The sequence below is a fragment of the Marmota flaviventris genome, chromosome 17, assembly GCF_047511675.1.
Source record: "Marmota flaviventris isolate mMarFla1 chromosome 17, mMarFla1.hap1, whole genome shotgun sequence".
Lineage (NCBI taxonomy): Eukaryota > Metazoa > Chordata > Mammalia > Rodentia > Sciuridae > Marmota > Marmota flaviventris.
The window spans coordinates 31722218-31739064 of NC_092514.1; the positions used below are offsets into that span (position 1 = coordinate 31722218).

General features: G+C 37.7%; 1 protein-coding gene across 1 annotated transcript; it reads left to right on the forward strand.

The window, feature by feature from the left end:
* The first annotated feature begins 3335 nt into the window (after window positions 1-3335).
* LOC139702284 (olfactory receptor 1E5-like) lies at window positions 3336-4313 on the forward strand. Its single transcript, XM_071603017.1, has one exon. The coding sequence runs from the start codon at window positions 3366-3368 to the stop codon at window positions 4311-4313; it is 948 nt and encodes a 315-aa protein (XP_071459118.1). The 5' UTR covers window positions 3336-3365.
* Window positions 4314-16847: the final 12534 nt, after the last annotated feature.

The window sequence follows — 16847 nt, forward strand, 5'->3', positions numbered from 1 at the left end:
CACCCTCAGACACCCTGGGTAAGTTGTCAATATGCCAGGTTACATGATGTTCTGCCAGGTAAGTTTTCAGGTGTGACAACTTCCCTCTTTTCCATTGAGCTGCCTTCCAAGACTTTGCCACAGTATTGAAATATTTTGACCAAAGTTCAACACTTGTAACACTTTTTTTTAATAACACTGCTCATTAATGTTACTTACTGTGCAGTGAATCCTCATAGGTCACAGCATTTTGACATACCAGGCCTGTAAGACAGGGTTCAGTGCAGTAACAGTTCTTAACCTTTCTTTATTTTACATTCACCTAAAGAGCTTTAAAAAGCTTTGCACAAGCCACTTCATAGAGATTCCAATTAAGTTATCTGAAGGTGCTCAGTAATCTGAGTTAAATGGCAATGTGTGTATTTGCTACTCAAGTGCAGCCCAGTGATCACAGTATTAACACCACTACTTGGGTGTTCATTTAAACTGTATAGTCTGAGCTACAGAACCGGAATGAATATCTTAACGGCAAGTAATTTGCATGTGCGTTGAGTTTAGAAACACTGCTCTACATGATTCTTGTGTGCATCCCGGAGTGAGGATATTGAATTTAATGGCTGAAGAAGAGGAAGCTCACTGGATCATCTGTGAAAACGTCTGCAGCTGCTATCTCTGGTTTTGTGATCCTTGCACAGCTTCTTGACACAAAGATAGTCCTGCAAACTCAAAAGGTAAGCAAAAGTCTGAGAAAACAGGTACATGATTTTCTCCTCATGTTTCTTCCCTTTATGATGCCAACACATGGTGCCCAAAGGTACAAACTGTTAATGCAGTTCTGTTAAACATCAGCAGTGGGGTGAACTTCCCAGCAGTAGGACTCATTTATATCATTTAGTGAATGAGTTTCCCACATCTTTTAATGTTCCTCCTCTGCATTTTTGATGACCTGGAGACAGACTGGGTTTTTGTTTGTTTGTTTGGTACTGGGGATTGAACCCAGAGGAGCTCAACCATTGAACCACATCTCCAGACCATTTTTTATGTTTTAGTAGAGACAGGGTCTCTCTGGGTTGCTTAGAGCCTTGCCAAGTTGCAGAGGCTGGCTTTGAACCCATGATCCTTCTGACTCAGCCTCCCAAGCCACGGAAATTGCAACCCTGCCCAACCATACTGAGCTTTATCAACCAAGGTTACCCAAAGAAAGCAGTGTGTGTGTGTGTGTGTGTGTGTGTGTGTGTGTGTGTGAGAGAGAGAGAGAGAGAGAGAGAGAGAGAGAGAGAGAGAGAGAGATTGATTGATTTTAAGGGTGTAGCCCACATAGTACTGAGGATTCTTAATTTAGAAATTTGCAGGGCAGTCCTGCCTACTGGAGTCCCTGGAAGAATAGATGGTACAGCATTGAGACCACAGCATGTTGGAGGTAGAATTCCTCCTCTTCAGAAGAGTGAAGTCTTTTCTCTTATGACCTTCTACTGACAGTAGCAAGGCTCATCATATTTTGGGGGGCAATCTACTTCACTCAAAGTCTACTTATTTAAACTTCTATATATTATAAAATACCTTCATACCAACATTCAGAACTGGTATTTTACAAAAGTCTGACAACAGAACCTACCCATGTTGACACATAAAACTAATCATCACATGTGATATTGACATCTGAGGAGGAACTCAAGTGAGACCTTAAAAAATGCAAATTTCTTCTGCTTTCCCACACTTTATAAAATGCTCATCATATCAATGAATTTGTGTGGATCAATGCCTAAAGATGTTTTAAGTCATTGGTGTGACTGAAAAGTATAGTGCTTCCAACATACCCTAATTTTTTTTATAAATACAAAACTACATGTGTGAAGTTGGTGATAGAGTGTCAAAATTTAGTGCTATATGGTGAAATCTAGTAAGTTTGTATTCTGGGAGGATTTAAGAACTGTAATTATTTTACCTAATGGGAGTTTTCTGCCTTTTAAGTTGAAGGAATTTTTCTCATCCTGAAGGACAGCCAACAAATATGGATGAAGCATTGGCCACATCAGGCACCCTGCCAGGGGCTGCCCTGCTGCAGGCAAGAGGCAGACATGGCCTTTCCTGTGTGGAGTTCACAACCTGGTGGGAAGTCAGCCATCTACCTGTGATCAGGACATTCACTGCTATGGGATGAGAACAGGAGGCTGTGCAGACAGCAACAGAACTCACAGAGGGTGGGGACAAAGGGAGGTTTAGTTTTGCAAGTATCATAAACATCCCTGAATGATAAATCAAAATAAGACAACTGAAAGAGGAAGCAGAGGGGAGAAAGTGATAGATTGGAGGAAAACCAAGTATGAAATTCTAGAGGCAATAAATTTTGATTTACAGTCCAGCAGCACTAGAGAATGGAAGGCTTGTGTCACTTGGGTGCAAGATGAGACCATGGAGGGAGACACAGCTCAGGTAATGAAGCACCATTTGTACCCTTCAAAGACACTTCACCTTTATCTTAAGAGCAATGAGAATATCCTGAAGCATGAATCAGGAGAGATGACCTGATTTCCATCTCAGAATGACACAGTGTGAATGAATCATATTGAATGAGAAGGTATTTAAGGTGTGGGAAACAGGGAACTGACTTGAGTCTCACCTGGACTACTAGGAATGTGATTTTTGTGATGAGGAGTGGATGAAGTAGCAGGGAATGAAATGTAGAATATATGGGATGTGATAGATATGACTGGATTTGATGGTGACAGAGAAGAATGGAAGAAAAAAGGTTCATACTTTGGCAATTGGATCCTGCCTTCCTTTATTGGAACGAATGTGGAAGAGGAGGAGAGTAGTATGGATGCAACACACTATGCTGAATTTCATTAGGAACCTGTTGAGCTGAAGACACCTGTGATACATCCAAGGGAAGAGGACCGTCAAGCAGTGGCATGCAGAGTTCTGTGGGTGAGAGAGACGTCTCTGCCCGAGTTTAAATACTAATCTAAGTATTTGGCATATGGTGAGATTTCCTTGGGGTTCTATATAGAATTATAAGATAATGGGATTTACAAAAATATTTGAGGAACATTACCCTATAAGATATTATAAAGCAGAAACCAATTACAGTTGCTAAGAATGATCGACCAGTCAGGCAGGGAAGAGAAAATCAAACACTCCTTTTGTGACAGAAGCAAGCAGATAAGTATTTAGGAAAGAATGGGCTACTGAAACATGTTGAAAAGAAGATGAGAAAAGTAATAAATGATCATAGAGATTAAAGACACTTGAAGGTTATACTTATTGTGATGGTGGTGGGATCAACTATTGTAGAACATGTAAACACTGTGTATGAGAAAAACATGATCATTTTCACTTGGGTTTTTAAAGGGCCTTATTATTTCTCTTAAAGGTATTGGAGACAGATGATAATGGGAAAAAACCAAACTCTCATCTCAGAGTTCCTCCTCCTGGGCCTGCCCATCCAGCCAGAGCACCAGAACCTCTTCTATGCCCTGTTCCTGGCCATGTATCTTACCACCGTCCTGGGGAACCTCATCATCATCACCCTCATCCACCTGGACTCCCATCTGCACACTCCCGTGTATTTGTTTCTCAGCAACTTGTCCTTCTCTGACCTCTGCTTTTCCTCTGTCACCATGCCCAAATTGCTACAGAACATGCAGAGTGAAGTCCCCTCCATCCCCTATGCAGGCTGCCTGACACAAATATACTTCTTCCTGTTTTTTGGAGACCTTGGGAACTTCATCCTTGTGGCCATGGCCTATGACCGCTATGTGGCCATCTGCTTCCCCCTGCACTACACCACCATCATGAGCCCCAAGCTCTGTCTCTCCCTGGTGGTGCTGTCCTGGGTGCAGACCACGTTCTATTCCTTGTTGCACACCCTGCTAGTTAACAGATTATCCTTCTGTGCAGACAATGTGATCCCGCACTTTTTCTGTGAAATATCCGCCCTGCTCAAGCTGGCCTGCTCTGACACTCAAGTAAATGAGTGGGTGCTATTTATTATAGGAGGAATTGTTGTTGTCATCCCATTCCTACTCATTCTTGTGTCCTATGAAAAGATAGTGTCCTCCATTCTCAAGGTCCCTTCTGCTCGAGGTATCTGTAAGGCCTTCTCCACCTGTGGCTCCCACCTCTCTGTGGTGTCATTGTTCTATGGGACAGTAATTGGTCTGTACTTATGTCCAACAGCTAATAAATCTACTGTGAAAGACACTGTCATGGCTCTGATGTACACAGTGGTGACTCCCATGCTGAACCCCTTCATCTACAGCCTGAGGAACAGAGACATAAAGGGGGCCCTAAGAAGGGCTCTTTTTAGAAAGAAAAATTCCTTCTGTGTGTGAAGGGCTTTTAACATAATTATTAAATTAATATTCTTAGTGATATTAATATTGGAATATTTTCTCAGAATTTTCCCTCACCATGGGAACTTTGGTTGAAGTAGCATAGGATATAACCATTCAATAGGCAAAAGAAAGGAATTTCAGCAGATCAGTGGACTAGGGAAGGTGGTCTTGTGGGTCTAGCTTTGCTTTCCTCTCTGTCTTTCCCAGCTGATGCTGGAAAAGCCTAGGTAAAACTACATTTTATGTGTTCTCCTGTTCTTACATTCTGAAGTTATTCCTAGATCTTTCAATTTTATCTCAAGTCAGCTTTGACTATGGTATCATTTTAAAATAGTGCTCCATGATCTGAGATTAATACTCAAGAACTTCCCAATAACTCAATCTCCCAGCAAACCTCCAGTGTCTCTTACATAATATTCTTGCACAAATTCTGTCGTCATTCCACCTCCTAACTTTCCTAAACCCCTTTTTAATTTTTATGTCTACATTGTCTTTTATTCTCTATCATGTCAATAAATTTTTCTAACCTTCTGTTCAAAAGTGTCATTGAACAATTTTGTGTTCACTTGTAGTTAACTAATCCAGGAACCCTAGAATTTATTGACCCAGCATGGGGCAAAAAAGATCTATCAACAATTAATTTCATAGGAAATTTTCTGTTATTAAAGTTGCTTCTCTTTTGTGTAATATTTTGACTTTGCAGAAGGTCCTTGTATGTTTTTTATTGTACCCCCATGACCATTAGAAGGAAGTAGAGAAGCTATTATGACTTATTTTCAGACTAAAATCTAGGAAGTTCAACAACTTTTCATGCCACCCGTGGGTCAGTTGTTAAGTCTGTGTAAGATCAGAGACTGAAAATCAAACCCAGTGCCTCTCCCACTTCCAAATGAAGGGGAGCAGCCATTCTTTTCTAAAATTTTAGCACCACCAAGACATGGACTGTTTCTGACCTTGGTCCATTCATTTATTTAATTATCCTCTCTTAACTGATGATATTCAGATCCATTCCTTTTATATAGTCTACTGACCTCACTACTTTATATGAAGGCCAGATCTTTCTTCCAAGCTCTCAGCTCTCTTTTTTTTAAGCTTTATGTGCTATATTTTTTCATTTATTCATTTTTAAATTTATTCTTTTTAGATATACATGACAGTATTGTGCATTTTGACATATTATACATTCATGGAGCATATCTTAGTCTAATTAGGATCCCATTCCTGTGGTTGTACCTGATATAGAGTTTCACTTGAGTATTCATATATGAACATAGGAAAGATATGTCCAGTTCATTCCACTGTCTTTCCTGATGCTATTTCCACTCCTTTCCCTTCATTCCCCTTTGTCTAATCCACTGAACTGCTATTCTCTCTCTCCTTATTGTGTGCTAGCATCCACATATCAGAGAGAACATTCGACTTCTGGTTTTGGGGGATTGGCTTATTTCTCTTAGCATGATAATCTCCAGATCCATTCATTTACTGCCAAATGTCTTAAAGTCTCCTGGGCTCTGTCTCTGGAGACCACCTGACTCACAGAAGAAACTATACTTTGCAGGTGCTGTTGGGCACCCAGATGTCTCTAGCTCCACTGATGCTTGAAAACAGCTGCAGAAAAACTTGAGATAAAAGGTCTTATGTGAAGTTTCTTAATTAGACTAAGATATGCTCCATGAATGTATAATATGTCAAAATGCATAGTACTGTCATGTATATCTAAAAAGAATAAAATTAAAAATGAATAAATAAAACAATATAGCACATAAAGCTTAAAATGTCAAATGGTGTTTTTTATTATTTTTTAATTGTTGATAGCTCTTTATTTTATTTATTTATTTATATGTGGTGCTGAGAATCGAACCCAATGCCTCACACATGCCAGGCAAGTGCACTACTACTGAGCCACAGTCACAACCCCTCAAATGGTGGTTGTTAGAAAATATATGGTTCAGTTTTTTGGACATAATCTTTATGCCCAAGATTTCTGTCCTCTTCTAGCATCTCATACAACCATGTCATGACCCATATGTGAAACCTTAGCCCCAGTGAAACCATAGCCAGCTAGTAGCAAAGCTGAGTTTAGAACTCGCAGCCCAGGGTTCTGTCCTCTGCACCAGCTGTGCGACTGATAGAGAAAGTGGCTGGACCTTCCAGGTTTGGGGGAAGCCCTGTTGGGAGGTGTCAGCACCTGGTGGGTCCTTGGTCTCTGCTATTTTTTGTCAGGAGGGCTCTTCTCTTGGATTGGTCAGTGAGGACCCCGGGATTTGAGATAAAGCTTGAGCAAAGAGAATGAAGAGGAAAAGGGATTCCAGGGAACTGCTCCTCAGTGACCTCTGCTCTTCAGCCCCAATCTGTAAAGTGGCGGAGACCAGGGCACAGATTCAGTTCACCACCCTCAGCTTCCTTGCTGCAAATTAAGACAGAAGGTGATAAGAGAAAACCCTCTCTCATTTCTCTCTTCATAGAGCCAGTCCTCCCCTTGTGTTGCCTGGGGAATGAGGGGGAAGTGTTGGTTTCATTGCTGGTCCTGATCCAGCGGTGCCTCTCTGCACATCTGCAGGGGCTCTGTGGCTGGTTCCAGAGACTCTGATGGTTCTCTGAATTTAGATTGTGAATTTGGTGGGTCATGGTTATGGTGTCTCCCCTCAATAATTTAATGGTTCACTCTGACATGCCCTGTTTATGGGAACCAGAGTAAAGTTCCAGAGAGAAAATACAAGACAGTGATAGCACCTAAGAACAATGATCAGAGAAGGGGACTTTCAGTCTCCATTTCTCCAGGTAGAGATGATGCCTCCTGGGAGTCAGGGTCTCGAGAAATTTGTAGAAGTTGTCTTTAATTTTAGACCAGACCCATGGCTGAGTCATTCTCAGAACTGATATTGTTCCTTGCATGAGTACCATGCAGGGAAGCCTTCTTCTCTAACAGTTCAGCTTTAGGATGGATTCAAAATTACCCAGAAATATTGTTTTAAAAAATGCAGATTTCACGAAATTTTCTAGAGGTTATAATTCAACTGATCTGGGTGGTGTTCAGGAATCTGTATTTTAAACAAGCACAGGGGGATTCTGCTGAAGTCTTTCACTGACCCAGTTCAAAGTCTCTATATAAGTATTTCCTATCACAGTAGCCTCAGTTTCTAGTCTGTCTTGTCTAGTTTGAGGAAATGAAGATACAGTGGTGAGCAAGCCAGAAAGGGAGCTTATTTCCAGAGGGCAGGGTGAAGGCAGTGGAGAAAATAAACATCAACAAGATAACCTTAGCAAGTAGAGAGTGCCATGAAATTAACAAGCACACAATATGATGGAGAATAACTCGTAGGTGAGGGTGGCTTTCTTATGTTACTTATTCAGTTAGTTTTTTTGGTGCTGAAGATTGAACCCAGAGGTGGGATCTCACTAATTTGCTCAGAATCTTGCAAAATTGCTGAGGCTGGCCTTGAACTTGGGATCTTCCTGCCTCAGCCTCCCAAGTTGCTGGGATTATAGTATGCACCATCATGCCTGGTGAGGTAGACTTCTTTAAATGAAGAAGTCAAGAAAGACTTCTCTAGAAGACATTGGAACTGAGACTTTAAAGTTGAGACTTATTAATAATTTAATTTGAACTGTATTGTATTTATATTTTAATATTGTTTTAGTTGTCAGTGAACCTTTATTTATGTATATGTGGTGCTGAGAATCAAACCCAGTGTCTCACACATGCTAGGCAAGCACTCTACCACTAAGACACAATCCAGCCCCTTGTATTTATATTCTGATTTAGAGAGAGTAAGAATTTTTGTGATAATAAATTTTCCCAGCCTGGAACATGGCATATTTTTCCATTTTTTATATCTTGTGCATTTTCTTCATAAATTTCTTTTTTAGCTTTCTTTCTATAGGTGTTATGCTTTACTTGTACTTGTTCGGAAGTATTTTACAGTTTTTATTCTTGGTGCTTTGCTGCTGTATTTAAATTTTTTCCCCCATCTCTAGTTTGAGGTTGCTAAAATTGAGAAAATCTATTTCATATATATTTCTTGTATCCAGGTTCCTTTGAGCAAATAATCTACAGATACTTACATAGCCCACCCTCAGTAAATACCAGTTGAATGAGTGAATGTCTTACTGCTAGTATGGGAAACATGATCTGTTCCTGCCTCATGGAAGAGTTCCCATTTGTGGGGAGAGAGGCATATGAGTTCATGGAGAAAATGGGAGGGAGAGGTCCATTTGATACAGACAAAGACAGGAGCTCAAGTTTAGAGTTTGAGAAAATAGGTTTTGAATCTTTATTCTACCACCAAAAAGCTGTGTGGATTATGCAAGATCTCTGAACATTGATTTCTTCACCTGTAGTTGGAGACAATAAATGGTTCCTTCTTGATACAAAATGATGGCTAAGCAAGATAAGACAGAGCACTTTGGGTATTGCATCCTGACAGTAAGCTTTCAATACGTGCTCTTTAGTATTTAATAGTTTGATGACTGTTTATCTTTGAAATTTAAAAAAATCCCAGGATGTGTAAATGTATGAGTCTTTTTATCCTTCAAAAATTATGTGCAGAGTTCATAGAACCATTTAGGTTTACAAATGTGTGACCCTTCCATTTTAGTAAAAATTGCTTCTGGCTCTAATATTTTACTTCTTTAGGGTTTCTCAAATTCTTGGATTGGATCTTGGGTCTCTATTCCCTTTAACTATGATTTATTTTCTCATTATTTTAATTTGTCTCCTTCATCTGAAATTTTGGGAGGAGTCTTACATTTGTATTTTACTGCTAGTATGGGAAACATCATCTGTTCCTGCCTCATGGAAGAGTTCCTGTTTGTGGGGAGAGAGGGCATATGAGTTCATGGGGAAAATGGGAGGGAAGGGTCCATTTGATACAAAATAGACCGTCCTTTCTCAGAGTTTCCATACAGATATCATCTGCACTCCATGCAAGTTTTCAAAATTCACATTTTATGCTAAAATATTTTAAAGTAAATAATAATTATTGTAGTATTAGTCCCCTAAACATTTATCCTACATCTTTAAAAAAGAAGGAAAAAAACACTCGAACCTTTTATACCCAATAACATTTTTACAACCAATTAATTAATAATTAATCAATAACTTTATTATTATCTATCTCTAGTCCATATTCAACTTTCTCCAGTTAGCCCCAAAATTGTTCTTTCCAGTTGGTTTGTCAAAATAGGAATCCTCTCCAGGACCATGCATTATGGCTGGTTGATAAGATTTCTGCTGTGGATTTTTTTAGTCTGTGACAATTCATTTTTCACAGCAGCGACTGCATGAAGAGATAGACCCTATCTCCTCTTTTTCTTAGTCAAGTTCATTGACTGCAGCATCAGCATCACCCAGAACTTGTTTTCTCAAATTTTCAGTCCCAGCCCAGGCCACTGAACACAAAGCCATGTTGACCTCTGTGCCCATGGTGACATGGGCAGTCAGATATTTCTGATCATTTCCTCCTAGCTTGTTCCTTGGGATCCTATATTCTGTAACCAGGAGTTATTGATAGAAGTCTGATTACATTTAAGTTACACATTTTGGGCTAAAATTCATCATAAGATGTTGTGTGCCATGATTGACTAATGCTAAGAACTCCTACTGGATTTGGGAAATACATCTCTGTTTCCTTCTGTGACTAGGTGGGTACTTGATGTGATATTAGTTTGGTATCCTACAAATAACTGTGTCTCCATCAGCCATTCATTGAATAGTGTTAGCATCATTTTATAATCTCATTTATCTTTCTTGAACTGATCCTTTAATTAGAGTTTGAGAGTTTTCTCCATAAGTCTTGAATGCCTGTTTTGAAGTTTTCCCCCTAGGTATTTTGCGCTCCCCCCCACACCACTTTGGTTCTTATTTGAAATGAGTTCTTCTCTTTCATCACATCTTCTATCTGGGTGGTGTTTGTATATGTGAAGATGATTATTTTGTATACATTGATTATAACTTGTGACTGTTATCAATGTTCTTTGTTCTTTAGGTTTTTTGTATTATTTAGAAAATCTTTTCATCTGTAGATAAAGATAATTGTACCTTTCTTTCTTTTTTTTTTTTTTTGGCAGTACTGGGGATCCAACCCAGGGATACTTAACCACTGGGCAACACTACCAGCCCTTTTTATTTTTTATTTTGAGACAAGGCCTTGCCAAGCTGCATAGGCTGGCCTCAAATTTTCAATCCTCTTACCTCAGCCTGCCCAATCATTGGGATTAAAGGCATGCACCTGTCTTTGCCTTTCCATTATCATTTTAATTGATTTTTCCTATATAATTGTGTTATAAGTTCTCGAATACAATGTGAAATAGGAATTTTATCCTCATATTATTCTTGACTTTAGTATAAATGTCTCCTTTGTTTCACCACTGAGAACTTTGCTTTTTCATCAATTTATTTTTTTTTTTTTTTGGTCCCGAGGATTGAACCCAAGGGCACTTAACCACTGAGCCTCACCCCCAGCCCTTTCTAATATTTTATTTAGAGACAGGGTCTTGCTGAGTTGCTTAGAGCCTCAATAAGTTACTGAGGCTAGCTTTGAACTCACCATCCCTCTGCCTCACCCTCCCAAGATACTGAGATTACAGCCTCCCCTACTGCCACCTGGCCCCAATATTTTTTTTAAAACAAAGATTAAATGAGTTAGAATACATTAAATATTTAAAATATTTATGTAGTATACTCTCAATAAATATATGAATACACAACCAATGTAACTGCATATCATGTATAACTACAAGAACGGGATCCTTAATTAGAATAAGTTATATTCCATGAATATGTCAAAATATACTCTATTGTCATGTATATCTAAAAAGAACAAATAAAAAATATAAATAACAGACAAAATTTTTTAAAATAAAAGAAGTTGACTTTTTAACAAAGATAAGCATATTTTTTTCATGTTAATGAAATATTCACTGATTTTTTCTAAGTCAGAAGTAGGTTGCATTGTGATGTATTCACATGTGCACATAGCATAGTTTGATCAATTTCATATCACATTGCATTCCACTTTTATGTATAACTATAATGCATGAATTTAATGCATGGATCTGGGGGAGGGAGAGTCGGTCAGGAAAGAGGAAGTTTGGGGGACTGAATCGTGAAGCATTATATTTCATGAATGTAGGATTGTGTCAAAATGAACCCCAATATTATTAATAACTATAATGCACTAATACAAATATTAAAAATTAAAATATTTTTAAAAGGAAAATGATTGTTCAGCCTGCTTGAAGCCCTAATCATAAAAGCAACATTTGACTACCCTTTCTCCCCAAGAAGTACATGAGTGTTGAATGGTGTTAAATGTCTTTTCACCATTCCCAAGGATAAGAATATTATTTTTTCTATATATAACCAGCTCTGCATTCTCTTTATCTCCTCTGTGGTGAAGATGTAGTATTTTTTAAATGTTCTGTTGGACCTTGCTTTTATTTTCTGAGACTGTGTGTGTGAATACTTAAAATTAGGATTCTTTGGTGATATAATTTTTGTATAGTTCTTATTGATATTATACTTTATTACTTTTTTTTGTACTGGTGATTGAACCCAGGGGTGCTAACCACAGAGCTACTCACCAACCCTTTTATTTATTTTGTTTTTGAAACAGGGTCTCACTAAGTTGCTTAGAGACTTGATAAGTTGCTGAGGCTGGCCTTGAACTTGTGATCCTCCTGCCTCAGCCTCCATAGCTGCTGGGATTATAGGCGTCATCATGCCTGACCAGACTATATTTTTGTCATCAGTTGTTTTCTTACCCACCTGAAAGTGGATTATAACCTCCCATTCTTTGCCTGAATATGATATGTGCCCTTTCCAGGCAAAAGTTGTTGTATTTCTATTAAGTTCTCTTGCTCTTTTCTTCTTTTACCAAAGAAAGGCATCCCAAAGATTCTTCAGTTTGGGTCCCTGAATGAAGAGGGCACATGAAACAGTTAATCAAGGTACACACAACTTCAGTTCATATGTAATGTAAGTGAGCAAACAAATCTTTCTCTTTTTAAGCTCCTAAAATTTCTGATCATTTTCTATCACAGTTTTAATAAAAGAAAAAAATGAGAAAATACAATCACTTATTTTCCATTGCAGCATGTAGAATTGGCTTAGATTTTCCATCCCTTTTAAGGGTTATTTTTGGTGTATTGCCTTCTTCATAGATTGTTTATTTCATCAAGTGTTATACATTTATTTGCATGGACTTAAGCAAAGTAATCTTATGATTATACAAAACATTTATAGCCCCCTGCCATTTTTTTCGTTTTCCTTTCTTTCTTCTTCTTCTTGTTGTTTGTTTGTTTTGTTTTTAATGCAGACAGAGGCTTATTTAGGAAAGTAAAGGCACATTCAAGGGAGAATGTGGGCAATCTTCAGAGAGAGAAACAGCTCCCCACCCCATCATTTCTTAAGTTTGTCTTCTGGTGTTCTCTTTCTCTCTTCCTTTGATTAATAAATGGCTTCTCTTTTTTATTAATTTTTTTTTAAAGAAAAAATGTTCAGATAAATGTTAAGAGTTAAATTAGCATAGCCATCACTGCAAATATTTATCATTTCTCTGTGGTGAGAACATTTAAAAATCCTCTCTTACAAAATGCTTTTATTAGTGCATTATAGTTATACATAATAGCCAGGTTCATTTTGACATAATCCTACATACATGGAATATAATTTGCTCTACCTCAATCCCCAGTCCTTCCTCTTTCCCTCCTCTCCTCCCTCCCTGGTTCCTCTTCTTCTACTCTATGGTCTTCCTGCTGTTTATTCATTATTTTTTAAATTGATGCTTCATAGACATACATAAGGTGAAATTCCCCATGGTCTATTTATTTATGCACATAGCATAATTTGGTCAATTTCAATGCACAGTTCCTCTCTTTTCATGACCCTTCTCCCTCCCCACCCTTACCAAATCCCCTCTTTTAGCTATTGTGAAATATGTAGGACATTAATAACTATAGATCCCTAGAATTTATTCCTCCTACCTAACTGTAACTTTCATTCTATGATGTATATATGTATGGAGACATCACATTGTACCCCATAAATATGTACAAGTATTATTTGTCACTTAAAAATAAATGAAACTAAAAAAATTTGAAATGATGAAATTAAATGATAAAAAATCTTATCAGCTTTATTGAGATTTAACACCCATACCATACCCATACAACAAAATCCCCCATTCCAATATATAGCCAATGGCTTTTAGTGTATTTATGGAGTTGCAGAACAATCACCATAACTGAATGCAGAGAATTTTCATCACCCCAAAGAAACCCCTCACTCTTCAGCCATCTCCCTCACTTGCCCACCTTTCCCAGGCCGTCAGTCAATCTACTTTCTGTCTGTAGATTCACCTGTTCTGGACACTCATGTAATGCAGACATACAGTATGGCCCTTGGTGACTGGCTTCTTTCACGTGGCATAATGTTTTCAAGGTCCACACAGGATGTAACATGCATCATTCCTCTCTGTTGCCAAATATTATTCCATTGTGTGGATAGGCCACATGTTTTTCAGCCATTCACCGGTTGGTGGGCATTTGGGTTGTCTTCAGTTTTTGTCTATTATGAAAAATGGGGCTAGTAACATTATGGCAAGTTTTTGTGTGAATGTACATTTTCACGTCTCTGGGATACTCTTTGGGGTAGAATTGCTGGGTCACAGGGTAACCTTACACTTAGCCTTCTGAGGAACTGCTAAACTATTTTCCAAAGAGGTTGAGCTGTTTTATAGTCCCCCCAGCAGTGTATGAGAGTTCTGATTTCTCCACATCCTTGGTAACATTATCCAACTGGCCATCCTGGAGGGTGTGGAGTATTATCTCACTGTAGATATGTCTGCCTTTTTTCTCCCTTCTTTTTTGTTTGCATGTGAGACAATTTTATTTCATAGTTGTCTACAAAACCACAGACACTATTTTCTTCACAAAAAAACATTAGTTCAGGTACCCATAAAAGATAATTATATAGACTCACTTAAATAAAAATGCACCATCCCATTATATAGGATAAGAGAGATTGCTTGGAAAAACTTGTATCTGGACCAATTTCTTAAATATATCATTGTTAATTGCCTTTTTATTACTGAATTATAATTGCTATTTGTATAGTCTAGATTAAAATCCCTCATCAGATAAATGATTGGCAAAAATTTTCTCCCACAATCTATAAATTGTTTTTCCCCCTTTCTTGATAGTGTCCTTTGAAGCACAAATGTTTTAGAATTGATGATATGCAACTTATCTTCTTTTTATTTTGTGGTCTGTGCTTTTGGTGTCATAGCTAAGAAACCATTGCCTTATTTGAGGTCATGAAAATCTATGTCTCTATTTTCTCCTATTACTTTCACAGTTTTAGTTCTTATACCCAGGCTTTTGATCCATTTTTAATTAATTTTGTATATGATCTGAGGCAGGGGTTCAAATCTATTATTTTGAAAGTGAATATTCCGTTACCCCAAAATGATTTGTTGGTGGGCAACACTCGATCCATCTGTAGTTTCCCATTTTATCCACCTATCACCCTACAATATGGGGCCTCTATTTGTTATTGTTGTTATTAAAGTGAATTCAACCTCAGTCCTTTCCAAATAGTATGGTAATACATCCCATAATTAAGAATTCCCTTCAAGGTGGTGAATAGTTATGAGTTGGAAAGATTTGAGTAGAAATGTGAAACAAAATACAGTCCCCAAAACTGTAGGTTGCCCCAAGGATGTAATTTTAGGTCATCATCTCCACTCTCTACTACCCATTCTAAATTTCCCTTGCCTAGGCTGTCACTTTGGCAGATCTGGTGTAATATCTTTGGTCTTCATCCATACAGGCCTGAATTCTTAGCTGCCCTGCTCTTTTTGTGTCATAATGACTAAACTTTCTTATTGACATTTATTACTCTTCATGGAAATACTAAGAGATATCCATGTGAATGCTCTAAGTTTAAGACATATCACTTCCTGTCCTAACTGTGTAGAAACCACAAATCTTCATGAAAATCAATATCAATTATACTGATTAGAAAAGTAACACCTATCTTTTCCTGTAGTTCTACTTCATGAGGAGGACAAAATGGTCAGAGGGTAATTACAGTTTCTATTTTAATGGATTCCTTAAAGGAAAGTACTATTTGTAGATTTTGTTTGAACTGCTAAAATGATGAAAACATTAAAATGTGATAAGTTTTGTATAGTGTAAATGCCCAGAGAAACCACTTAACAAGCTATATAAAAGGTACACTCAAAAACACTATAGATAAATCAAACATTCGAGTAACTCACAAGAAGGCAGGAAGAAGAAATCAGAAAAGAAAAATAGAGAAGACAAATTCAAATAAAAAATAAATTGGTAAATGTTAAGTCTGAATATCCTAACAACTATATTAAATATAAATGGTCTAAACACACAAAGTAAAAGACAAAGATTGGCATAGTGAGTCTGAAATGAACATCATCCAACTGTATGCTGTCCACAAGAAGCTCTCTTCAAATATTAAAATGTAACAGCTTAGCAGTTGTAGTAGGATTGAAAAATACCTGCAAATGTTCATGAGAAGAAAAAGAAGTGGACGTATCAATTTCATATAAGGTAGATTTTTGGAACAAAGGAAATTACCAGAGACAGAGGGATATTTCATAATAATAAAAAGGTGAATCTATTATAAAGACATACCAATCTGAAATGTGTAATCATTCAACTGAGAAGCAAAATATGTGGGGAAAAAAACTGAGAGAACTGAAGGGATACATAGACAAATCCACAAATAGAGTTTGAGAATTCAAGATCCCCCTTTCAACACTTGATTGAACAACTAGACAGCAGTGAGCAACAGGATCTATTTGGCATTTATCAACCACTCCCTTTGATAATAACAGAACAAGTACTACCTTCAAGAGCCCATAGAACATACACCAAAATAGACCATATCCTGGGCTATAAATCAAGCCTCAACAGATTTAACATAATTGAAATCATACACAAGGTGTTCTCTAAACACAATAAAATCCAACAAGAAACCAATAACACAAAGATAAGGGGAAAATTTCTAGGCACTTGAAAGCCAAATATCATACTCCTAAATAATCCACAAAGAAGTTACACGTGTAATAAAACCGAATTGAACTGAATTAAAAGGAAAATACAATATACCAAAATTTGTAGAACATAACTAAAATGCTGATGAGAGAAAAATTCATGGCTCTAAATAAATGCATTAGAGAAGAAGAAAGTCCTCATCAGTAATTTCTAGTTTTCTACCATTTTCAACAAAGCTGAAATGACTTTTCTTATGCATTTTTCTTCAGGCACATGAATGAAGACTTTCCAGGGTACATAGCTAAGAATAGAGTGTTGGGAGGAAGACCATTTGCACCTCACCCCTTACTAGTGGATGCTGTAGGTGCCTTTCACTGGCTAGTTGCAGGAAGCCATCCATGAATCACTTGAATATCTTCTCTTGGCATGGAGGCCAGGGAGGTTTAGGTTTGGCCTTGGAGGTTTAGGTGTGGCTGTCCCATGGCAATAGATTGC

Coding starts and splice junctions, on each gene's coding strand:
- LOC139702284 (XM_071603017.1), top strand. CDS start 3,366: ATGATAATGGGAAAAAACCAAACTCTCATCTCAGAGTTCCTCCTCCTG.